This window comes from Vidua macroura, chromosome 4, assembly GCF_024509145.1.
Source record: "Vidua macroura isolate BioBank_ID:100142 chromosome 4, ASM2450914v1, whole genome shotgun sequence".
Lineage (NCBI taxonomy): Eukaryota > Metazoa > Chordata > Aves > Passeriformes > Viduidae > Vidua > Vidua macroura.
In genome coordinates, this window is record NC_071574.1 from 41,296,173 (window position 1) to 41,322,085 (window position 25,913).

General features: G+C 36.6%; 1 protein-coding gene across 1 annotated transcript in view; it reads left to right on the forward strand.

The window, feature by feature from the left end:
• The window catches only part of WWC2 (WW and C2 domain containing 2), a 94,572-nt gene that overhangs the window by 11,559 nt on the left and 57,100 nt on the right, over positions 1 to 25,913 (forward strand). Inside the window, exon 2 of the mRNA XM_053975854.1 lies at positions 23,336 to 23,445. Within this exon, the coding sequence (XP_053831829.1) occupies positions 23,336 to 23,445 (110 nt within the window). The remainder of the gene's footprint in view (positions 1 to 23,335; positions 23,446 to 25,913) is intronic.

Genomic DNA, 25,913 nt, shown 5'->3' on the forward strand with positions numbered 1-25,913 from the left:
CCCTTAGATTTGATATTTCATGTCCTTTCTTTTTTTTTTTTTTTCAGACAAATTTTGGTGAAAAATTGTAATGTATCTTTTTTCTGGCCGAAGTTGTGGTGCCTAGTATTTAAAAAAATGTATGAAGAGTATTTTAAAAAAGAAACAGCAACAACAACAAAAATAAATTCAAAAAATGTCCTGAAGTAATGTTCCCATAAATAACACTTATGATTAATCATTTAATCAATTTAATTATTCTTTATTTTATTCTGAATTTGGCTGGTGTCCTAGTTAGTTAAGCAGCTTCATCCAGCTGCGTGAAATTCTTGAAACACTTTCACTGCAGGTGTCTGATGTTGAGGGATTGACAGTATTTAAAGAACCCTTCTTGTGGCAGAACTTACTGAGGTAGTAGGTCATTGCTTATTAAGGTAATAGGTTTCTAACATATTTTGAGAATAAACTCACGTTTAAATAGCTATTTCGTAATACTGTATTTGAATTTTTTAAAATGGCCAGTATTAGAACTTTGTCCAAATGCCCTCTTTTTACTTAGGTGTGGTAAGTACCCATCTGTTTAAAACTTGCAGAAATGTTTAAAGCTGACGTTGTACTGATGATGAACACAGTAATATTCAGATACCATGAAAGGTCTCATATGGCCTTGATGGTGGTGATGTCCTGATGAAGATTCTGATTACATAATAACTTAGTACTTAACTTTAAACATGAGATCATTGGATACTTGTAAAAAATTTTGATGTGCAAGAAGCTTAAAGAGTCTCAAATTAAGAATGGTTGCATCTAAACAGAAGTATGAGCACATACCCTGGAAATCTAGTCCCATGGTCACCTGAACTGTGGTTCTGACCAGAACAGGTCATAGGTCTCTTTTGAACCAGCTGATCTAGAAGTCAGCTTTGAGAGCTGGGAGCAGTACTTCAGCAAGTTTCACTTCATTATAGGGTCCAGCAGCCCAGGAGGTTGGAAGCACTCTGAAATCACACTTTTACCAGTTGAGATGTACCCAAAGAGCATTACCTCTTTATTTGTCCTTGGAGTATCTCCTTTTGGCTGATTCCTGTGAATCAGCCTGACATCACTGATGATGAAGGGAAAAAGGAATATTGAGATGGTAAAATCTTTCAAAGTGCCCATTCCTGTATTGTGTGATGGTTTGCCTTTTTGAGAATGTTTACACTGAAGTCATAGAATTCTGATCATAGAATTCTAATCAAGGAGCATAAATAAGCTTCCTGCGCAGTGTACAAGCTCATCAAGGTCCAAATGAGGCAATTTAGGGACAAATGTTTTCCTCTAGTATTATGACCTTTGGATCTGCTGTAGAACTATCCTAAGAATATACCTGGTAATAGAAATCAGATATTAAGTTGGAAGGCAGGAGAGTGGGCAGACAGTCTATATGATGAATAGCAGTCTTTATTTTTAATCTTTTTTTTTTTAATAAAAAGAAGCAAGCACAAAATTTTACAAAATCCATGTTTACTGTTCTATTTCAGAGAAACAGAGTGCATTGCTGCATTTGAGTTCTACCTGTTTGCTTGAGATATATTTGATTTTCATGTGAAAACATACATTTCTTTCAGACAATAAAATGGTTCATGGGGCAGTATTTAGCTGACGCTTCTCAGTTTGGGTGGTCTGATGAATTCACGAAAGAGAGAAGTGAGGCTAGTAGACTCTGAAGTTTTGAGTTTGCGAATAAAATTTTGTGCTAGTAAAGGCTGAAGATATTTCCCTTTCTATGTGTTGCTTCTGTTTGATGCCGGTCTTCAGTCATACTACAGATCTGTTTGTGGAAATTGTGCATCAGAGTAGAAGGGTTTAAAAGCAGCAAGAACAAAGATGAAAAAGATGCCATTAAAGATCATAACAAAAGTTTATAGTACTTCTGCATCAGTGAAAAGTTTTTAATAAAAGTTGTTATTATTTTGAAAAGTTTGATCACCTGAACACAATCCCTGCACATTGTGGAGACAAAGGATAAATTAGGTATACAATGTGTACCACATGAGTACTGACTTTGGTCTTCCATACAAATGTTAAAGTAACAGCAGGCAACTGATTAAATTTTTTTCAATAGAAACCACAGTTTTAACATGAAAATAGAATTAATACTATCCCAGAAGAGCTTTAAAATTTTTTGCAAATGGAATTGCAATTATTTACTGCATCAGAAAAAAATTGTCAGTGTAGCCTGGAATTTGTGGGCAAACACCAGAGTAGGTTGCCCTGAATGCTTATGGGCATGACTCAGAGCACCCTGTCTGGTTTCAGAATTGTCCTGCATTGGGCAGTATGTTGGACCAGACATCCTTCAGATGTTGCTTCCCTTCATTTTTTTACAAGGCATATGTGGGTAAATGCAGCTTTATTAGTGTTAGATCATCTAATTAACTAAACATTGTATTTTGGAAAAAGATACTAGTTTTAGCAAGGTGAAGTGTTGATGTAATCTATGTAAATGCAAGCAAAGTACTTCTTACCCTACCCAACATGAAGTCCTTAATCCCAAACACCCATGCCTTTAAAGGACAAATTACATGATCAAGTAGCTGTGGGACAAGGAGACTAAAATGTGCTGTATTGGAATGGGAATTAGGAGGGTGGTTGGAGGTTTTAAGTGCTGCTAGCAGTGTAATAGAAGTAACTCAACCACTTCAGTAGTGTCTAAAAAGATTTAAATCCTCAATTTGCTGTAGCTATCAATTCTACAAGCAAAACTATAGAGATTAAATTTCTTTGTCACTTTAAAAACCAACTCTGCTCTGTTTGATACCAATGTAGATCTCTAACACACTGGAGTTACTGTGCTCTTGTAATAATTTGAATTTTGGAATTTGGTGAGGAAAATATGTATTACATCTAATGATTGGCTTATAAAAGATACCTCTGTGTGGGCTACATCATTTGCAGCATAATATTGAAGTTACTACTAAATGTACTAGAAACATCTTGTTCCTTCAAATGTGACTTTGGAAGAGACAGCCTTTTAAAGTTTGTTCCAGAAGGCACTTTGAGAGATGGATGATTGAAAACAACTCTCCTGAATGGCACCTTGCTGTACTTCATAGATCATAACAGCTTTTATTCACCACTGTGATTGTTTTTTAAATTACTACCTGTGGATGAATACTTGAAAGAATTGGTCTGCTGGCTACATATTTGGTTTGATTGAGGGCTATCTTGAAGTTGCCTTTAAATTACATGGGGTTCTTGATGATCCTAGCATTTTCTAATCTTTGTTGTACTACATGGGTTGTTTTGTTTCTTAAATTCTTGCAATTTTAGGAAAAATAGTAATTATATCTTTAATTTATTTTTTGTTAAAAAAATGTAATTTCAAGATAAGATGTACAGAAAATCTTCTTTAGCAATTCATAGTTGCTGCTTATTTTGCATCATTCTTTCAATGGAAGTCATAAATTATGTAATGAATAATTATTACACTAATAGCTGCTGATGGACTGGAAACTGTTTAATTTATAGGAGATACATTTGTTATAGGGCTAGCTCCAAGTGGTGTACAAAACCAGTGGCACAGAAACAGTGGTGTACAAAAGCAAAACTGCTTTATTAGTTTATTGAGAGTATCAATAAGGCAGCGCCATGCTATATGGATATTTCATTGAACTGTCACTAATAAACCAGGCAGGAGAAAAAGGAAAAAACGAATGTCTGAAGACAAACTGACAGTTGAAGTTGGTTAAAATATTTAAATAAACTTCTGTTTTTTCAGAAGTTGCAGTGTTGATAAGTCTGTATAAAATGTTCCATTCTTCAGTTTTGATGAAAAATTTGTGTCAGAGGCTCTTTTGGGAGTGTAAAAACTGGGAATATTTTATTGCTTGTTAGCCAGTGTAGTGGTCGGGACTGTGAAAAAGTCAGATTCCAATCCCTTTCTTGACTCTGAATGGCTTGGTGCTATTGAAAAGCCACCTTCCCTGAATGAATGAGATGGAAGAGGTACCCCAGCATCCCAGTTCTGTTTCCTGAGCTGCCATAACCCAAGGCAACAAGAAAATCCAGTTTCCAGTTTTGAAAATGGATCAGTTTGAAAAACTTGAGGAGGGAAAAGCAGACAAATAAATAAAAAGAAACAATGCTGTTGAAATTCCTGTAGAATGTAATCATTGTCCCCTAGATAGCATTGAGAGGTGTGCCTCTCACTAGAAGCATTTAGCCAATCAAGGACTGTCTGTGATCTATGTTGCCCTCTGTTCCTAATATTTGATCTTTTCTCTTCACATTCAGAAAAAGCTGGAGTGAATAAGCAGCAGATAGGAGAGTGATGAAAAGAGTGGATCTTAGCCTGTTGGACTATATCACTAGGTCTGTGTGAATAGTATGGAATAAATAAAAGGTAGGTTAGGGTGATGGCAGCTGGAGAATGCAACGTGTTTTAATGCTTTGGAATCCACAGTGCATTTTAGCTTGTTGGCAGCTTAACAACAATACTAAGATTGGTAGTGACTGGCAGGAGCTGCATGGTTTGTGCTGTATGGTTCTTGTTAGGTCTGCTTTTTGGACTGCAACAGCAAAACAGAAGGAAACAAAGACATAAAGGTCAGGGCTGGGGTGTTTAAGTCTTTGTATTGTCTTAGTGGGGAGTTTGCATTCTACAAACATCTCTCCTAACCTCAGGTGAAGGATTTCCCTGACCCCTCTCTACCTCATTCTGCACCTAGTGACTGCAAATCATGCTATGCAAAAAATACTCTGTGCCACTTTGCTCTTCTGGCAGATGGACTCAGCAGCCTTTCTGCCTAGTATGTGTATCATAGGAGCAGCACACCACATGAATCGTCTTGCCTGTGTCCCTCCTGTCCCTGCAGTTATCCATTCTCTGGCACACTCAGCCATTCATAAGTATTTAGGCCATTTATAAAGGAGTTTGGTTGTAGCTTAAGCATAGGAAATGTCAGTACAGTAAAGGCCCTTTGGACATCAATTAAATTTCCTAGTCAGGTTTGTGAAAGGAAGAGATTTTGTCTTCCCAAAGCCCAGTGAAAGAATCAAAAAATGCCAGAGCCAACTTTTTTCAGCTGGCACAGTGGATTGCCATGCTCCATCAGCCAGACTAATTCTTTGGCTGCCACTGAGGGTCACTAAGCACTGCTGCTTCCTTGTGTATCTCCCAGCAGCTGGCTTTAGAGAGAGAACAGGAAGAATAATCCAGGCATGGAAAAACAAGGAGAAAAGGCTAGTTACTTTGCAAAACCTATTTGTCTCTGTTGCACAAGGCCATACATTTCTTCTGCAGATTCTTGTCCAAGAATATTGGTTTCATTATCAAAAGTTACATATGGTGGTGTTTGGGTTTGGGTGGGCTTTTTTTGTGTTTATTAGGATTCCAAATAAAAGATGTCTGCTGGTATGAATGGATTATTGCAAGCAGCAATCACTCCAAGACAGAATGTCTTGTATGTGTAGATGCAGAAATGCTAATAATTACTGAAATACTGTAATGTTAAAAAATAATCAGTTCTGTTTCTCCCCTGGCACCTGGAGACTGCTCTGGTACCATTTGATAGAGGTTGCTAGTTCTTGTTGCTATTTATGTAAAACCAAACATATTTATGTTTGGTTTACATAAACCAAACCATAGACCTTGTTACAATCTGTTTATTGCAAATGCAAATGATAGAAGTACAATGACTTTAATATAGAGAAAGCAGTATGGTGAAGGAGGGGAAATGTGATGGGCAGAATGAAATCCTTTTTGTATCTGTGGCATGAAGCAGGGAAGTCAGCAAAAATGACAGGACTTGGACTCTTTCACTTGGACTTCTAGTAAAGAGCAGAGTTTTCCCACTATTTCTTCAGGATAAAAAACTGATGAAATACAGAAGTTGGGTTGGGAGAGAATGAATTACCATATACTGAAAACATCAGTGAAGAGCTCTGCAGATTGCATTTAAGAAGGAATGCAAATGCTTTATTTTATTACAAATCCTGCCTTGCTTCCTGATTGTTTTTACCTACAAAAATTCGGTTCTTCATAGTATGGCACAGAAAGAAGTGCTTGTTATACTGACAACTCAAAGCATGATTTGATCAACTCATAAGTGGGTTAAAAATATTTTCAACCAAATTTAAAAGAATGGGGTTTTCTTTAAGCAAGCATGTAGTGCTGATGATTAACTTCTACCTTTTCAAGAACTTGGCAGAAGATTAGATCTCTCTTTTTATGGCTGATTTAAATCCATAATTATTCTGTCCAGCAAAATTCCAAGTCCACCTTTGAAAACTCTTTTGAGAATTATACTTCCCTATGCTAGGTAATATATGCCAGATCAGAAAATTCCAACTTCTTAAATTTACTGGGGAATTCCTGGAGTCTAAAACTCAGAAAACAGATTTTTACTGGACTGTGAATAATCATGGTCCTCTCTTTCTTCCCTAACCTTCCCTAACCACATACTTTCTAAATTAGAACTTTAGCCATGCTGAGTGCCTGCACATAAACTAAAAAAGAATTGCATGGACTGTCACGAGCTTGGAAATCTGTCCTCTTGTTAGTCAAACTCCATGCTCATACACATTCTTACTGAATGTTAATTTTCCTTGTATTTGTTTTCTGTACATAGCATATTGAAAAGCATTAAAATGCATGCAGATATCCAATGGTATTTTCAACAGATGAGAAGTTTGACTCCTACTTAATTACAGTGTGCCAACTTTTAAACTTTCCAGTGCTTCTGGAAATTGTTTTAGATGACTGATGTTTATAGGATGAGAGTCAGAAGCCTAGCTTCCAAGAAGATACATTTTATTTTAAAAGCTTGAATGATACATGAAGTAATTTCCTAAAGGAACCTAAGGATATTATGTAGAATTGCAGGAAAAATAGTAGCTCAAACTATTAATATTTATGTTAAAGATTTTTCACAAAAGCAACTGATGTAGATTGATTTATGAGAGCTAGTAAGAGCCTTCTATTGATAAATTGAAAGAGAGTACATAAGTAATTGGGTAGTAGAGATTTGTATCTGGACTATCTCTTAAGAGCAATCTTCTCTATTCAGTTTAAAAGAATAATAAATGGAAAATGGAGATGTAATGGTTATCTTGGCAAGGAGTGACCATATTTCCACTGTATGAGCTAATGCTGAGGCTTTTCATTACTCAAACTGTATAAAAACTTTACATCTAACAAAATACTGAAAGTGATTTTTATGAAGTATTAATTTAAAAATACAGTGCCTAAGAAATTCCAGAAGTCTGTAAAATTGTAGCTTCCTAATTCAGCTGAATTTATTGAAGCATTGCTTATATGGCAGCTTGCCTCTTACAGTACAAAAGATGCATACAGTGTGGGAGATTACCATTAAATCAATTGTTTATGCCTAGGTGTTGTTTTTCTATGAAAGTGCCTCTGCTCAGTATTTGAGACAGCATTGTAGTTTTTTGTGTCATTGGCAATTATTTTTAAACTCTCTCCTTATGAGCACCTCATTAACTTAAAAAAAAAGGTCAAAATGCCTAAGGCAAAGGCTCTCAGAGAAGGGTGAAATATTTTTTTTTGTTTTGTTCTGGCAAGCATGACAAAAGTATTAATCACATACAAAGTTTGCTTCTAGACTTGTCCAAGGCAAGGCTGCCTTTGTCTTCAGTATAGATATTTCCTTGGTTTGTCCTGTGAAGTTTTGTATCCTTTGCAGGATTGGGCAATTAACTGATTTACATTATTCCAATTTCAAATTCAAGTAGCCAGTAGATCAAGGTATTAGAATAAATAGAAATTTTCCTAACTGCCCAAGCATTGCATTTCATAATCCAACAGCAACCAGTTAAGATTCATCGTTAGTCCAAAAAGCCCTCAACACACCAAAATGGGCCTCCTAACTTTCACCACATGAAAACTTTACAAAGCAGGTAAGCATTTATCCAATTTTGTTTGCTTAGAATAAGCAAAATAAGCAAAGTCCTATCTGTCTTATTCTAATAGCTAAATGATAAAGAGGAAGAGAGGAGGTAGAATCATGTATGCTGCAGCACTGCCTTTGATCTCCATCAAGAACAAGGGTTTCAGTGTCTTTCAGGAACTCTGTTGTTTCATGACCAATTCATACCAATCTGAATTCAGACTGCAAATGGTTCCACCCTTTTTCTTGTATTGGCATTTTTACTGGTAGTGAAGTGGTTAGGCAGGTAAACTGGGTTTAAAAAAATAAAAAATCAATTTTTCCTCCCAGTTTGTTTTTTTTTTTTTTTTTTTTTTTTTTTAACTGATGTACTGTGGAGTCATATGAATGCCAGAGAAGAGGTATGAACATGTAGCATGGAGGAAAAGCAAAACTCTGACAGCCAGGTTAGATCAACTTAAATTGTTATGGAACTGCAGTATTTGGTGTGGCATTAGGATGGTGCAAAAATCACTCTTCTCTATTAAGTTACACAATGATGAAGTTTTAAGCTCCAAGAAACAAAGGCAAGTCAGGAGTGAGTACACAACTCTTCATATGTGTGCACATGGTTTGGAAGTGTGGCAATAGCAAAGATTTAAAAATTATTTGCAAAACACATGGTCAGGCATGAGATCAGAGTTACTCTCATACAATTACTCCATTTAGTTTTTCCTACCACATGCCTATCCTCATGGTGAATTTTTTTCATTATATTAAACTTAAACTTGTTTCAACTCATGTCTGTTTTCTTTCATCCTTCCACTATGTTAACCCTTGCAAAGAGCCTGACAGTCATCTCAAAAACATCCTTCTAGGTAGGGGCAGGCTGCTGCTGCATCCCTCTGAAGCTGCCTCTTCTCCAGGCTGAACACCCCCCCAGTCCCTCAGGCTCTTCACTTCAGCCTGGTGCTTCATCTCCCAAGCATCCTGGCGGCTTTCCCTTAGACTTGCACCAGTTGGGTTTGTTGATGTTTTTCTTGCCGTAGCAGATCAGAACTGGATGCAGTAATGGAGATGCAATCTAGTGAGTGCAGAATAGAGGAGGGAATAACTTTCCTTGATCTATTGGCCACACTCTTGCTGATAGGGTAGGATGTTGGCCTTTTCTGCATCCAGGGCACTGGTTCACTGACAACTCACTGCTCACTAGGGCCCAGAGCTGCTCCCCACACAGTCTCAGCCTCTACTGCTGTAAAGGGGCATTTGGTTCCTGGATGCAGGATTTTGCATTTGTTGATGAGTCTCTGAAGGTTCCTGCTGAGCCATTCCTGTAGCCCAGCTCCATCTGAATGATGTTCATGTCTTGACTATGTTGATTGTTCCCACCCTGCATGGTGTCATATGCAAGTCTGATGCCTTTTCCAAATCATTAATACAGATTTTAAACAGGACAGGCCCCTCTAATACCCACTTTTTAGTGGTTTGCAGGTAGAATACAATCTGTTGACCACCAGTCTGAAGAAAGTCAATCATGATGTGCATGCTGCTGTTGCAAAACTAGGACAAATTAAGAGAATTGGGACTGTGTTTTTAATCAAAAGTTGAGACTAGCTATGACTTCTTTCTTACTGAAGATGGAACTCAAACATGTTTGTCTCTTGACTAAGTTAGCTTTCCATTGTTAGTAAAATTCAATTTTGACCATGTAATATTTGCCAGAAATGGGATTAATGTGAGTCTAAGAAATGTCAGCTTGAAGAAATGTGATTATAGCTTTGTATAATTCAACACAAGCAAAAAAAAAAAAAAAAAGTTAGATAAAACTCTAGTGATTCATTATAAATGGGTTCAATAACTAAATGATTATTAAATAAGAATACACTGAAGAGACTCCAAGGATATTTTTGCTTATGAGTTGTGATGCTCACAATGTTCTCTGTAGTAAGACAGTTTTAAGAATACTTTCTAATAAGGTCCAGTTTGAAGTATGTGTCTTGAAGCACAAGACCAAACTCCAATAGGAAAATAGTTGCATCTGGAATATCGTATTTACTGTCACTGTGAATCTGTTCTTTGTAATTTTTGTCAAATCTGTTTTTGAAAGCAGTTTTGATTTTGACCTCAACAAAATGCAGTAGCAGTGAAGTCCAGCTATGATTGTGCATTGTGCAGAACTTTGTTTTGAGCCTACTCTTCTGTACTTTCTGCATGTGTTTCTTGTAGCATGAGAAACAGAGTAAATGCTGCCTGTGCCTTTCATGGGTTTGGTATTTGCACTCTGTAAGCAACTACCAAAATGAATGACATTAACCTGTTCAGTTATGTTACATTCTGTACCCTGATTGCCACTGCCCACTTTCCTCTGTATGTTGATCTGTAGTATTATTTTCAACATGATGTCATGGTGCAGAAGTACAGGGGCTACCAGAGCTGAATGCAGTATTTAAAGGTGATCACACAACAGTTTTATATAAATTGTGTGGTGGTGTTTTCTGGTTTGTTTTATATTTGTTTCCTCATAAATTATAAGTAAGCTGTTCAGTATTTTGACTTCTGCTAAATGTTCAGCTGATTCAAAGAGCCATCCATGAGGAGTTGAATGACTTCCTCAGTGGTGTTGGCAAAAATAATTGATGTCTCTAAGTCTAGTACAGTGGTACAAAATCTCCTCACAGATTTTTGTAAAAAAACTACTCCTTTTTTAATTGTAAGTGTTAGCTTAAGAAATTGAGTTTGAAAATGTGCATAAAAGCCTCATTGTATTATTCTCATCTTCTTTCCCCTTCTCACATATGCTTTTACCTTGAAAGAGTGGACTCGTAAAACATGGCTATTACCTACTCATAGACATTTTTTGGAAATTGTTTTGATGCTTGTATGCTTATGTGAAGAAATGATAATTTACTCTGTGCTATTAGCAACCACAAATAGGGATGAGATTTTAATATGTACTGTATTCTTGGAAGAATAATTTAACCTGGTTTAGAATAATCTTTTCAAATCAGTAATGCAAACTGCTAATAAAGGTAAAGGGAGTGCATTTTCATGTTTGGGAAAGGTAGGCAGCTCTATTCAAGTCAGTAAGTAGAGTATTAACTCATCTGGAAACTCCAGGTTCCCTTTTATAGTGTCTCAGATAATTCCTCAGCAATCTTTGCAAATTACTGCCTTGGAAGTATTTCCCCTGCTCTAAACAACTTTGTGCCAACTACACTTGGTAAAGAAGGATGTATGAGAAGCAGTGATATGCTGAGGGTAGAGGAAAGGCTTGTAAGTGTTCAGGGAAAGGGAACCAAGAAGGATAGCTGGCCTGAAAGGGGTTTGTCTCAGTTTGACGTGAGAAGCAGAAGTTGATATTTTTTTTCTTTCCTTCCAATAGAAGGCCATGCTTCAGTAAACTGTGTTTGTGCTGTGTTTCTGCTAGGATCTGCTAGAAAATTTGCTGCCTACATTACAGGTTTTGGGGTGGCTTTTTTTCAGGCAGTTTCTGGGAGTGGGTGTGTGTGAAGGAAGTCACAGCAAACTTAAGCATTTCCTGTTGGATAATTGTTACATATTTCCCATTCCTCAAACCTTGCTGCCACTGGGAATAAATTTGATCTAAATCTTGAAGTCAATTAATATTGTGAATAAAGAAATGTAAAAACAGTAGAGAAGCTGAAGGAACTCTGCATTGATTTTGTTTAATGTAGCACTATTTTCTGAGTATCTCAGAGTATACGAGGAAAGGCAGAAGCATTACAAACTAGAGTTCTTTGTATTAAAATTTTTAGTGGGAGGGATTAAATGTAGGCCAGAACATATATCTGAAATCATCTTATAATTACAATTTTACATTGCTGTAATCTTACAGTACCCTGACTTCATTATCTTGCACCTTTAAGTTCAAGGTTAGATTTGAAAGATGCAAATGTTTGCTACAGCCCTTACTCGTTAGTTCAGTTTTGTGCAGTTTTACTAATATATGTTAGCCCCTGACTTCCATCACTCTACTCTCAAGAATGATTTTTCTAGAGTGTCTCATCTGTGAAAACAGCTGAGATTGAAGGGTCTTTTTGAACCATTTGCACCAAGGGTTGGCAGACTTTTTATGATCTCTTACAAATATTAAAATAGAAATATATTGTCCTTTTTCTCTTTAGTGTTATGTTGCTTGCAGTTTTATAAAATCAGTGCTGTGTTTGTTCATTTTCCATGTAAAAAATTGTTGACACATTTTTAAAGATTCCTCCTATAGCATCTGAAAACAGTTTACCATTGACCAGAGATCCGCCAAGTGATTGTGTGCCATTTGAGCTCTGATCTAGCTCAGTCTTTTTGCAACAGGAGCTGCACTGTGCTGCAAAACACAGAATGTTTAATGAAGTATGCATTGAAAATTGTTACAAGTGTTTGGATGAGAAGCTGGAATCCAGATATGAAGAATTCAGTATTGAGAATAACAGAGTGGGGTGCAGTTTTTGGGTCTGTAACGGAACTGCAGAGACATTGGACATATTAACTTAAGTTCCCTTTTCCCTGCTTCTGGAATGGTTGGTGTACTTGGCTGAAGGGCTTCACAGTGCTGAAGCTGAATGTCTGTGAGGTTATCTCAGATGTTCAGATGTATAGTACTTTTTGAAAGTATTAGATTTAGGTTTTCTGCTACTGAAATTGGTAACACTCCTGCTGGCTTCAGTTGGAGCAGAGTTAGGTGAGGAGAGTCTTAAATATCCTCTCTATAAATCCAAAGGTCACTTACAGTGCAAGGGTTTGTTTGCAGGAGAAGTGGAGTTTACAGAACAAAATTTTCAAAATAATTTTCTCTAGCTGGTGAGTAGTGGGATGATCTGGACTAGTGTGTGTATGAAATTACAGAAAAGAGGAAGCAGAAAAGTTAGAGATTGGGAAGATCTTTAATGTTGATATTAAATATGATAATTTTCTGGGTTTTGACTGTGTTTTTTTTTTCTTTGAAATACATTTATCTTTCTCATATTTAATTATCACAATAAAAAAATGTCCTAAATTTAGCCCTAATTATATGCCATGAAAACTGCTTTTGGTACTTTGTGCCTGACAGCCAAGATGACAAATCATTAAAATTAACAGAATAAATGTTTTAATCCTCTATCATAAGTCTATCTGTTTTGATTAATTCCTAATAAAGTATTCTAATCTATAGAAATTTTCTACCTGTAGTTTGATGTATCATACTTCTACCAAACAGTAAGCTTTTGGATATGGATTGGTTGCTCCTATTTGCATATGGAAATTTCTGCAGAGTTTGTGCCATTTTTTGAATTTCATGAACCAGTGTTTGACTGGATTTTTTGTGGTTTGTTTGGTTTTGGTTTGGCTTTTTTTTCTTCTTTTCTTACCTTGAGTATTCTTAAGACTACATCTTCCTATTGTAGGAGGAATATTTGCTAGCAAATATGTAAAATGAAGAGCAGAGTGGTACATGACAGTAAAGGAAAACATTTCGAAGTCAAGTTTGCACCCAGAGATTGGAGAATCGGGAACACTTAAAATTGCTCAGAAAACAGCATGGCGTTTATGTAATTTAATTAAAACTAATAGCTAAGTTTCTTAACGGTGCTGTCAGTTGATGATAACGTTTTCCCTCTAACAATAATGTACAGTCATGTATATATAAATAACCTATAGCAATGCTGCACATAATAGCCTTTTCATAATGTGACTGCATTTGAGCTTTCCAGGGGAATGTGCAAAGGTCATATCATTGGTTTATGGCTGTGGAATTATCCGTGTGCTAGGGTGTAGTTATCAGACATTCCTGACGTTCCAGGTGTCTAATATTATACTGCTTACATGCCAGTGCAGGACCAACTGCTGTGTCAAAGAAAAAACATTCATGGTATTACCCATTTCCATTTCTCTATGGTTCCCTTTCCCCCCTAACCTTTCAAAATGTCATCTTTGCATTGAACTTGGCAATGTTAAACAGATAAATGAATTGCAAATAGTGATTTGGTTGGAGGCTTTGCCCTATAGAAACAAATAGCTGGTATGCTGAGCTGGAAAATATTGGTTCTCCTTTTCACTTTTATTGCCTTCAATGATGAAATGATGTGGTAAAATGTATAGCTGAGTTCAGCGTGGGGTTTTTTCTTCATTGATGGCAATTGTGAAGTGGAAAGCCAAAACAGTTTATCATAATCAAAAGGAAAAGGAAACAAAAAACCAAGCCAGCAGGCAGTTTGACCTGGTCCTGCAACCAGTGGGTGTGGGTCCCTTCCTTCCCAAATGCATTCTTCCCTTTCTGGGTCGCAGCTATTCAGTTCATTTGCCTTTCACAGAAGCACCTGTGAGGGGACAGAGTGAGCTGACATTGAGCTAATGCCACCGCTTTGTAACTGGGAGGAGGCAGTTATGCTCGGCTTCCTTGCTGGCAGCACATTTTTATGGCAGTCATTAACATGCACACAGCATCTCATGGTGAGCTGGGAGGCAGAACACTCCCTCTGCACTCGCCTCCCCCTGTCTGCTGCCTGCTGGACTGAAAGCTTAACTTGTGTGTTCTCTGCTTCCTTCCTTTTGAGTGTGTGTGTGTGTGAGGAGGACATCAGTTGCCCATTTTGTGTGGGTTTTTTCCTGCGGAGGAAGCAGGCAAGGTCTTTGGATGACCTGAAGATTTTCATCCTTAGCTTTTCTGTATTGCATAAAGCCTAGTGAGTTTGGGGATGTGTAGAACTTTTGAACATTGAGAACAAGTCTTCTAAAATAAAGAAATAAGGGTATTAATTTTTGTTAATATATTGCAAGCACTTCATTTCTGATGTTTTTACATGACACTTGCAAAACTGCTAAATGAAGTAGGAAGGTGTTTTTTGGAAAATAGACCTTAGGGACCTTAAAGAACATCCAGTTCCAGCTCCCCTGCCATGGACTGGGACATCTTTCACTAAACCAGATTGCTCAGATCTCTGTTCAGCCTGGCCTTGAACACTTCTAGGCATGAGGCATCCACTATTTTCCTGAGCAACCCGTTCCAATGCCTCACTACCCTCACAGTAAAGAATTTTCTCCTAATACCTAACCAAAACCTACTTTCTTTCACTTTGAACATGTCCTTTACTTGTCTAAAGCTATAGCATTCATTCTGTAGGGGTTTTGTTGTTCAGCTATTTTTGCTATCAGGTTTTACTTTTGAATACTTGTGCTGCTGTTAAAATAAGTGGACTCAAAAACATTGCAGTTATATTTTTGTTTCAAAGAACTTGCTCTCTATGTCCAATACAATTTTTGTAGTAAAAATTCGTAGCTGTATTGGCTTAAACTGATTATGTTCGTAATAGATATTGGAAAGTAGGAACTTTTGTCAAGATTCCTGGGTTTTTCTATGGTGTGCAAGTTTAGTAAGTTATGTATAAATATAGTGAATTTAAGACTTTTTGTTGTTGTGTGGTTGCAGTACAGTTTGTTGGTTCGTTTTAATCCTTGCCCTGGCAGTTTAATGTTTAACTGAATCAGGAAGAGCTGGAAAACATTTGAGGAATGAAGTACAGTTTGGTACTGTAGTTAGTGCTTGTCTCCAAACCCCATCATTGGTGAGGTGCAGACTTGTTATTTCTAAGCAGGACTTGTTGAATACATTGAACAGTTTGTGCTGTGCTACAGCATAGGAGACTCTGAGTTGGTCTGCAGGAAGGCAGCAATCAGAACTGATAATGGGCTGATATTGCCACTTTATGTGGTAGTAGTAGTGCAGTTGTCTCTCTGGAAGGCTGACTGGAAACTGAGACACTCTTCAGCACACTGCCCTTTTCAGCAAAGCATTTCAAAAACACCTTGAGTACTCTGCCTAAATTACAGAGAAGAAACCACTTATTCAGTACTCTAAAAAGGTTTTTTAAAATCCCAAACCCTATGAGGATAGTAAAAGATTAGTTTTAGTTTCTACTTGGACCTTGTGTACTTTCTGAATATAATATTGTGTTTACCTGGGTTGCTGGCTAGCTAGACAAGAGTCCTTTAATGGAAAGTGTCTTTTTCAAAGTTTTCGATATGCTCTGATACATCATTGAATGTGGTATATCTATGTGAACCCACAGCTCACTTCTAAATGGAAGTTGTTGTAAATCACTGTCAGTACGAGTTCAGTACTGGAAACCAAGTTTTTGAGCTTGTTGAATAGTTGTGAGAGCCTGTTATCTGAGTAGTACATACTCAAATAATGTCTCTCCATTCTGGGTTGCTGTGAGGTAGAGAAATAATGTATGTCTCTTAGTATAATTCTCCATCTGCATGTTTGTACATTTTTCTTTACCAAGGAAATTCTGTGAAACCAAAAAATATGTTTCTTTAAGGCCTGCTGTCTGTTGTAAGTATTCAAGGACTTAAAAGAATCACAGGATAGAAATTACGAGCTATTAAAAGTAGTACTATACCTGTATATTCTTTTAGAAAACTAGAGTTAGTTCTTATTTCAAGTTTCCATTCTTATACAAATTTGAGTGTTTTACCTCTCTTTGTATTACCAGGAGCAAAACGATCTGAAATCTGGAAAACAAGTGACAATTCATGCAATATATCCAGGAAATACTTGCTGTTGGAGTTAATAAATCTTTGTCTCCAGAAAGTGTGTAACTGCTGTGAGTTCAGTCTCTGCAATTAGTTTTTGAGTATCCAGTGGTGCAAAAAGGTGAAGGTGCAGTACTGTTGACTGTTACATATCCATTCTAGCCAGGAGTGTAGCTGTGAACATTTGACTACAAACCCGTACTGTTGTGTGCACGTGTGTGTAATACAAAGCAAACACATTAGTGGTGCACATGCTAGTGTCTACAGGCATACATTCAGTGCTACTGAGAAGTTTAATGTTATTGAGAATATCTCATCATTAAGGAATGGGTTACATTTAGTTTGAGCTATTAGTGATTCTGTTTTGGCATAGAAAAGGTAACATGCATGTTTGCTGTCTTTTGAGCACATGCATTTGTTGACATTTGGTTGCACACATCTTGTGAACAAGGTAAACATGCATGGCCTTATCATATTTGTTTATTTTACACCATTATTTCAAGCTGGGATTGCGACCATGCTGCTTCTTGTTTGATCTGTTCTACTCTGGTATTGATGTCCACTTAGTTCCTCTTTCAAAATAATACCTGTAATAAAGTGGCAGTATATCTTAATAATACCCTTATTAAAAGAGAATGTACCTAAACAATTCAAAGTTTGTACATAATGTCTTGGCCTGATATCTGAATGGGAAGCACTACTGTGTTAAGAACATGGTGTTTAGCAGCAGAAATCCTGTTGACAGACTCATGAATGAGGTTTTTCAAGAGAGAGATTTTGTGTGGGATTTGCTAGTTCATAACTTAGAGATTTGAATCAACAAAGAATATGGCAAGAGGGTGTTTTGTGGGCCAATTCTGCCCCTTTTGACAGGTAAACAGCCTGGTTACCACTTTTTGAAGTTAAGAAAGAGACTACAATATGATTAATACAAAGTAAATACATTTTGTTACAGCCTTGGCCACTGTGATTTGTAGAAGAGAAAATTGTGTTCCCTATACAATATAATTTTCACGCTGTTAGTGACCTTGGCCATAGGGAGCAGCGATGCCTCTCTTTAACTCTGACCTGCAACGTGGAGCAGCAGCAGGGTTGCTTTTGCCATTCTATGTGCACTCTGCTGCCTGCTACAGAATTCATCCCACTTAAATTTAGTTACCTTTGCACATGCTAAGGATTCTTACATTCAGAATCCTGTACTCGCTAGGGAAAGAGGGAAACCTTCAGGTATGAAATAGATGTGCTGACTCTGCCTCTCTAGGGAACCTAAAGGAGTAATTCAGGTTTGGTAACTGGCTTTTTGAAGTTAATGGGATTAATTGCACCCCTGAGTTTTATATAAAAAATTTGTCTTGAATGTCTGGAATGAGTAAAATCCACATTTATAAGCATATTTAGTATGGAATTAGAATGTGTGTTTATATACCCTTCAAAGTAATAATGCCTATAGCATTTGAAAGTTGGGTAAGAATTGAATTGATTTTGAGATCCAACTTGAGCACTAAATTCTGGAGGTTTGGTGAGGTCATTATTTTCTGGAGGTTTGGTGAAGAATTGAGAACATTGTTCTTCTTCTGTTTGTACATTCCTTTAATTGATTATTTACTTCTCTCAAGCTATGGATCAAAATAAGAATTAAATACTTTCACTCATCCTTCTGCAAAATAAAAAAATAGTTGATGCTGATTTTATGTTACTGTTCTGTAACAGTGCTGTAACAGTGTAATTGTGCTAACTGAAAGTGCTTGAAGGAAACTTTTTGTAAACTGTTGTATTAGTGGGTATTACTGTGGATAAACCATCTGTACACCCTTTTGTAATGGTGTATGGATTCCAGATAAATGTGCATGCAATTCTTCCATCACTGGATTTCTTCTCTTACATTTTAATAGATTGCCCATTCCTGCACATCTGAATAGCAGCTTATGTTTTGTCTTCTCATTTTCTTGAAGTTTGGAGAAGAGGTATATTTTTCAGAAAAATTTCTGTCAAAAAAAATTGCTAACAAGTACTGCATTGTAAAAGAATTAATGTGTAATATACATCATTGTATATGAGAAATGAATGAAATTTAATCCATACAACATTTTGTATAAGTGTCACACAGGATCTTGCTGCACAACAAAGCCCATGAGTTCATTTTGATATTTGGAGAAAGTTCTAAAATACACATTGAAGTTGCTATATAAGTTGAGCATTGACCCTAGTTACAGCTGAACTTCAAACTACAAATCTTGACTGGAGGTTAAGTACCACACAGCAAAGGAGATGTTCTTGGAAGTAATTTTGAAAGGCATTAAAATGAACCTGTTAATAATTCTCAGGTATTCGTGTACCTCTTAGAAACCTGTGTTTTCTTCCTTTCTAACTGAGGAAAAGTAATTTCAGGTTTGAGTAAGGTGGGGTTATTTTTCATGTATGTGTCTCTTTCCCCCTGGCCCCCGCTGCCATTTTCTGAGATCTGCCTACTGTAACCTTCTTATTTTTTCTATTGATAAAGTGGAGTACTAATCATAATATGTGTAACTTATGTTTCATTATTAGTTTATTTAATCCTGAATGGATTTTGGAGAAAAAAAGGAATCAGAGAAGGAATGCAGCAGAATCTAGCATTTCTCTTGCATAGAACAGTTTGTTCAAAGTAGTGTGTGTGTGTGTATATGCATATATGTGCATCCACATTTTTAAGAACATGCCTCCTGATATTCTCAGATCACAGAAATGGAAAATATCATGGCTCTCTGTATCTTGACAGAAATATAGTTGTATTGGTATACGTAATAAATGTCTCATTTTTTGTGGACCCCAGTCTTGGAAAGAAGCCTGTCTTCTATGTATTTCTGTGATCTGGGGACTTCCAAATGTGATTTACGTCATATAAGAAAGTTGTCCAAATGAAGCAGTATTTCTGCACTGGCAATCCATCAGTCTGCAGTTATGGTTCCATTTTCTAGTGTCTTCACCCTCATTTTTTTAGAGCATGGTGCTCATAACACCAAGATTGTGGGTTCCATTCCCATGAGGGCTATTCCCTTAAGAGTTGAATCGATGATCCTTGTTGAGTCCCTTCCAACTCAGAATATGCTGTGGTTCTGTGATTCATTATTAACTTTACTTGCATGTACAAACTTATTCTTATAGACATGGCTGTAGAAGCAAGAACAAGCAAGTCTGTTAATGATAATACATATATCATTGCAGAATCTGCATTTTAAGATTGTAGCTAGCTAACTCTGTATTTTGAAAACTTTAAAGAAAAATGTGGATTTGATATGATAATAGAGGTCTTCAATCTGTAAACTGTATTTGTCTCCTAAGTCTCCCCAAGCATCTGTAAAGTGATTAACAGAATCATGCATTGTTTACATAATGGAATTGCAGAATGTTTTCTGGTTTTCCTTAAAATAGCCACTTCTCCTTACGCACAGCTGCCTCTTGTTCACTGTGGTTAAAAAAAAAAGGCGCCCCAGGTGAGAATACTTAAGCTTAATGACAGGCATTAAAGAAATCCAAGCCTTTTATTAACTAATTGAACTTCATTGGATATTAAATGTGGACTTTGAAGTCATCTTTAGAGTATTGACATTCTTTTAAGAATATCTAAATCTATGGCTACAAACTGAAATTAAGTATTGTGAGCTACCCTTAGAATATCAGTGCCCAAGACATGCAGCATTTAATCCTCTGTTATGGTGTGATAAACCTCATTTTTCTTGGATGACGTTTAATGAATGTAATGGCAGTCCATCATAGGTTACTATATGTCACAGACAATGATCTTCAGTCCTTGCTCCTGGATATTATTTCCTGTCCAATTACATCTTGTAACTCTGCTTACAACTTTTGTCTTGCAAATTTTCCCTTGCTTCATGTTGTGTTAATTTCATCCATTTGTCATATGTATTTTGAAAGTAAATAATGGTTATGTTGAGTTCCGAGGGCTATAAGCAATTAGGTATCAATCACCTTGTGCTCATTGCTGTTCAATTGTAAAATGACACATCGCTCAAAAACTGTGTGCTATTAAAAGACTCTGGAACAAAAAAGGGAGTCATGGGAATGTTGCCCTCTTATGTAATTGTGTTATTATTATGTACAAACCTTCTCATGTTTTAAAAATCTACTCTGGAACAGTTCTGACATAGTTCAGATCTTAAGGATGCAATGTCCAAGCATGATCCAGCAGAGCAGGATTCATAAAACAAATTGTCCTGTACTGCTTGTCTTTTTGGATCTCTGTCTCCCTCTTCTTCTCATTTTGTTTAAGGTCCAGTGTGGGTCACTCAAGGACTTTTCCACAGTGTTTTAGTGTCTCTTTAATTTATGGAGTGTCTGGGATGAGATAGTGGCTGTTATTCATTCCTATCATATCTGGTTTCAGACAGGTGAGAACACCTGGACAGAACATTTGCATGATCAGAATCAAATGCAGTCTAACCTAGAGAATGTGCTGTTTATAGTACAGAGTATTTGATTAAAAATAAAAATGGTGCAGATGAAAAGTCAGGGTTGTACTGGGCTTATATCCCTCCTGTAGAGGTGATCTGAAAATCACATCATGACTGTTGCTAGCTCTGGTGTGTAACTTTGGTGAATGTATTGAATGTTTATTAAAAACCATTTGGCTGTGCTCATGAGTTTGAGTTCATACTATGATTTCTATGTTGCTATATGACATTTTAAATATTTTTTTCTACTTGAACTACATTAATTGAGTTTTGAGTTAATATAATAACATTAAGGCTAAGGATGACACTGAACTTTAATTGTTATTCAGTTTGTTTCACTTATAATCAAATTTGAGGCAGGACTTTTTCACAGGTAGGTGTGCCCTTGAAGCTGGCATATCTTCCTCACATGACTAACCAAGCTCACCAAAGCACTCTTGCTTTTACATGATTGATGCTTCCTCTGAACATTAGTGGCCTGGGAACTCTTTGACACGTGTTCAGCCTGCTGCATACTGCCTGCCTGAAATTGTGCTTGTTTAAATCCTGGATTTGAAAGGCTTCTCCTGCTTCCCTAAGAGCCATGCCTTTCTCTCTAGCAATTACTATTTACAACAGAACAGTAATCTTTGAAGCAGTGCTGATAATTATAAGTAGGCAGCATTTGGACAGGTGTGTTTGGTATGGCAGCACTAGGCAGCTGCAGCCACTGGGCCAGCTGTTGGCCTGCTGAGCTGCACAGCTGGATCCTGCCGACAGCAGCACGGCTTCTGGTGCCCATAGAGGAGGGGCAAGGTGGCAGATCAGAGCTGGGGTTTCTGGTGAGTCCTTGGAGCAGCCCCATTCAGAGCTGTGCCAGTGTCTGTATTTAAAGATGCAGGTCAGCAGTGTGAGAGGAAACAATACATAGGCTTGGCTTGCTGTAGACTTCCTCTGGCCCTGGAAATCAGTGGCAAGTTGACAGCCTACTTGTGCTGCTGCTGATCTGTATTTTTGTATCCTGGTGATCCAAATGTAATTCCACATTGGTAATTTCATCTGTATTTTATAATAGTTTTGGTGTGTTTAGTGGTTTAACATAGCAGTTTATGAGTGGCAATAAATTAGCAAATTTATGTTATACTTGCAAATTTTTTCAGAACCTCAAATGAAGTGTTAGTAACCTTCACAGGATTACAATGAAAACTTTGGAGAAATTTGATGAAGTGGATCAATGCTTGCAATTTAAAAAACAAATTGAAAAGGAATCAATATTCAAAACATTTTGAATCCTAAGAGCCTTATTCTTTGTGATTTCTGCAACCCTAGCTTGGAGGAATACTGTTCAACTTAAAGAACTGATAGATCATATCCATTGATGATGATGATAATAATAAGGACAATAGTGGGGCAATGACAAATTTGTGCTATAATTTGCTTTTTACAGCTGCATAAAGAATTAAATATTTTTGTAATGTACTTTCTATCTGGTGTTTTGTACACAAAATCCAATTCACTTTGTAAAAGGTAAAATGTACTATTCTCTTTCTTTTTTCACAAAAATGTCAATAAACCTCTTTCTTTTGGTCATGAATTAATAAAGAAAAAATCCTGAAACATATGAATTAGCTCTTTATTTGTATAGAATTTTAATGATGAGATGAAAAAACAGTTTTAGGTGATAAAACTTAATCAGCAATGAGCAAAGGAATGCTGCTTGTGTGTCCCACAAACTGCTTTTCATCATGTCACTCTGTGGATTTCTTTTTAAACTCTAGATATCTACTTAATCTTATTGTCACTATGGCAACAATAAAACCTTAAATCTCTCGTTCTTCCTGTTAAATATATCACTATGTTAGAGGTGGCATTTATCTGTGAATTTATCAATAGGAAACTCAACGCTAATTTCTTTTTTTAAAAAAGGACCAAAAGATGATCATGTCAGCTTTGTCAGCCTCAGCTGGAAAAAAGTCCATGTATTGTATTTATCACTCCAGTTCTTATAACAAATAGGTGCTCTATTATTAAAGTGAAAAACCTTAATAGTCTGTCTTCCTGCAAAAGCAACATGTGAACCTCTAAGACCCATTAAATGTTACTTGTAAAATGTCTACTCTGTGCACACTGCTGCTTGTTTTATTCAAGTGCAGGGATTGATAAGTGCTGCTAACTGCATCTTAGGTGCCTGTGTTCTCTTTCTTGACTTTTTGTGGCCATTAGAAACAGTGATCTTGAAATCTTGTGCTCTCTTCACTGACTGGGGACAAATAGGAATATAGATAATTTTTTAAAAAGCTGTTGGTTGTTGTTTAGTTTTAGACTGTCAAATTTGAAGGGTGTTGCAGTGGATTTCTCACTCGAGTTCCTGTACTGAAAAATGTTTACAATAATATGTTCTACTTTAAGAGGAAAACCAACTTTCTCCCTGCTATGTTTCTTTAGCTTCTGTCATAATAGGAATTAATATGAATAACAGATGTATGGAAGAGAGAAAAGCCATGTCAGTGAATTGTTTCCTTGTTGTAGGCTAACAAAGCCCTTGTCGTTTGCGGATTGTGTTGGGGATGAATTGCCATGGGGATGGGAAGCCGCGTATGATCCTCAGATTGGTGTGTACTACATTGACCACATCAACCGTAAGTACTTTTTGGTTTGCCATGTTGGTTATAAAAGACAACTCATCTTGATTAGACTCAGAATTCTTGATTAGAATCAAAATGTTGAGGAAAGATTGCCCTTTGGTATAACATTACTGGCTTTAAAATGCTTACAAGAAAATCTGCTGGTACAAAATGGCTACATCTGTTTCTATATATGTTTCTAATTGCATGGTAATTATGTCTAAATCATGTAAAACTAGCAAAATGTGAAATACAGTGCTATTTAGGCTTACTGAAATGAATATATTCCTGAAAGCATTTATATTTTCTCTTTATATATTTATTAATCCATATCGATATGTTTTTCTATTTTCCCAGAAATAGTTTTTAACAGCACAATAGCAAAGGTTCTATTTGAGATCAACACCTGAATCTAGGTACATGCATCTGTGCTAGAAGTACCTATACTTACATAAAAATGAGAAGGTATCTACAGGCATTTCAGTACTTAAAGTTAGCAGAGGCAACTGCACATAGTCAGTAGATGTGGCATGGACAGTAAGAGACCAGTGGCCTTCTGAATGGCATCTCAAATGTATGGGCAAGTGAATCCACCCTGCCCTGTCTAAGCCACTTTTGCAGTCACTAGATCTCTAGACAGTACAGTTGGTGTAATGTAAAATGTGATGTAGCTGACTGGTTGGCTGTCTGCTTTGCAGATGAGATGATTTAACCTCTTTTGGCTGGGTTGGACTAGAATATTGAACTGTATCCCACCCAATAACCTCATTTGTGCACTTACTTACAAAGCCTTGCTTTGCAATGAGAGTCCTCTGATCTTACAAATAATGTTAGACACTCATGAACTTTTAAACATACAAGCATCCTTGGTTAAATTCAAAAGGTGAAGAAAGTAAAGGGTTTTCTTCTGACTCTAAATGCGATTATCAGCTTAAACTTGTCTCTAACTTCTGCTTTGGCCAAAATTATAGGGCATACACCAGTAAAATTTTGAGAGCCAAGTTGCATTTCTGGGTGTTTTGAGAGTGCTTTCAGATCACTATGCCCTGATAATTGTGCTTTTTCTATTTTATGCATGTTCAAAATTTTTAATCAGTTCTAAAAACCTCTTGTAGCTTTGTTGCCTGTTTTTTTTTTTTTTTAAGAAAGAATTTAAATGCTTTCTTTACTCTTAAATGTTATTCCTATGCATTGAAAGTGAATTCCTTAATATTAGGAGCTATCCATGGTTTGAAATTTTGGTATACTTAAAGGTAGTTTCCATCCCTTGTTTGTTCAGTAGTGCACTTGATTAATCTTATATTAATATATGTATTCCTTTGTAGCAATTTCACTGAAACTTACTTTGTAAAGTGGTGTATTTTAGTTTTGTACACTGTATTTTGCACAGTGTTTTGGTGAAAGTACTCTTCCATTGCTGGGTGGTAAACGGCCTAAGAATCTTACAAGTAGGTTATTTGTTTGATGCATCAGATATGGAGATTATAACTTCTACTTCATCTGACTAGGGTGCATGCAATGTTTTGAGGCTATTGAAATCTCTGGTATGGAGGTCACTTGAAATGAGTGGAGAAAAACCTTTCTAGAAAATAGCTTTTATGTCTGCTTAGTGCTTTTTTAGTTTTGTAACAAGTTGGATGTGCTGAGCATGCTTTTTGGGTTTGAACTGTTACAATTCCCTGTCAGTACAGTGGCTATGTTAGAACAAGGAAGACTCTTTTACTCTTTTGAAAGTGGTTTTGTTAATTCTCTCTGCTACTGGACAAAAAAGCCAAATGAGGGAGAAAAACTGTACCTACTGCTGGGAGGAATAACAATTAGATAGATGCCTGAAAAACAGGTTGGATAAAGTAGAATTTCAGGACTCATAAGTAGCAGCTGGAGGGATGGCACCTTGGGAAGAAATCTGCTCCCATGTGTTAGGTAGGGAGAGGTGACTAACAATGCTTCATGTTCACTGCCATCTGTCTGGATTTATTTCAGCAAAAGGTTTGAGGGAAGGTCCATTGAGTCTTTCCTTTTGCATCCCATAATTAATTATTCTGAACAACTTCTCTCTTATCTGTCCTTTATCTCATTTATTTTTCTAGTGTTGTTCCTACTCTGTGCCTCTGTACAAAGCTACATTTGATCCAACTGTGAAGTTTCAGGTTGTCCACAGGACTTGGACCACTTTTACTATGATGGCTCCAATTTTGTTGCGTTTCTCAAACCAGTCCAGAGGGCTATGGATGAGCAGGTTGTTATTCATGGTTGTTCCCTCCTTTTCTGTAAAAATTTGAGGTTGAAAATGTTAAGGGTGGAGTTTCCATTAATGATCAGATAGGTACTTACTGCAGTGGATATTGACAAAACTCCCCAATAATTTAGAGAAAGCAATACTAGACTGCAGCTTGCAAAGTTCTAAAACTTCTACTGAATTTATCTATAAAGTAATTTTTTTTCAAAAATTATGTAAATCAATGTACATACTATTTTTTTCA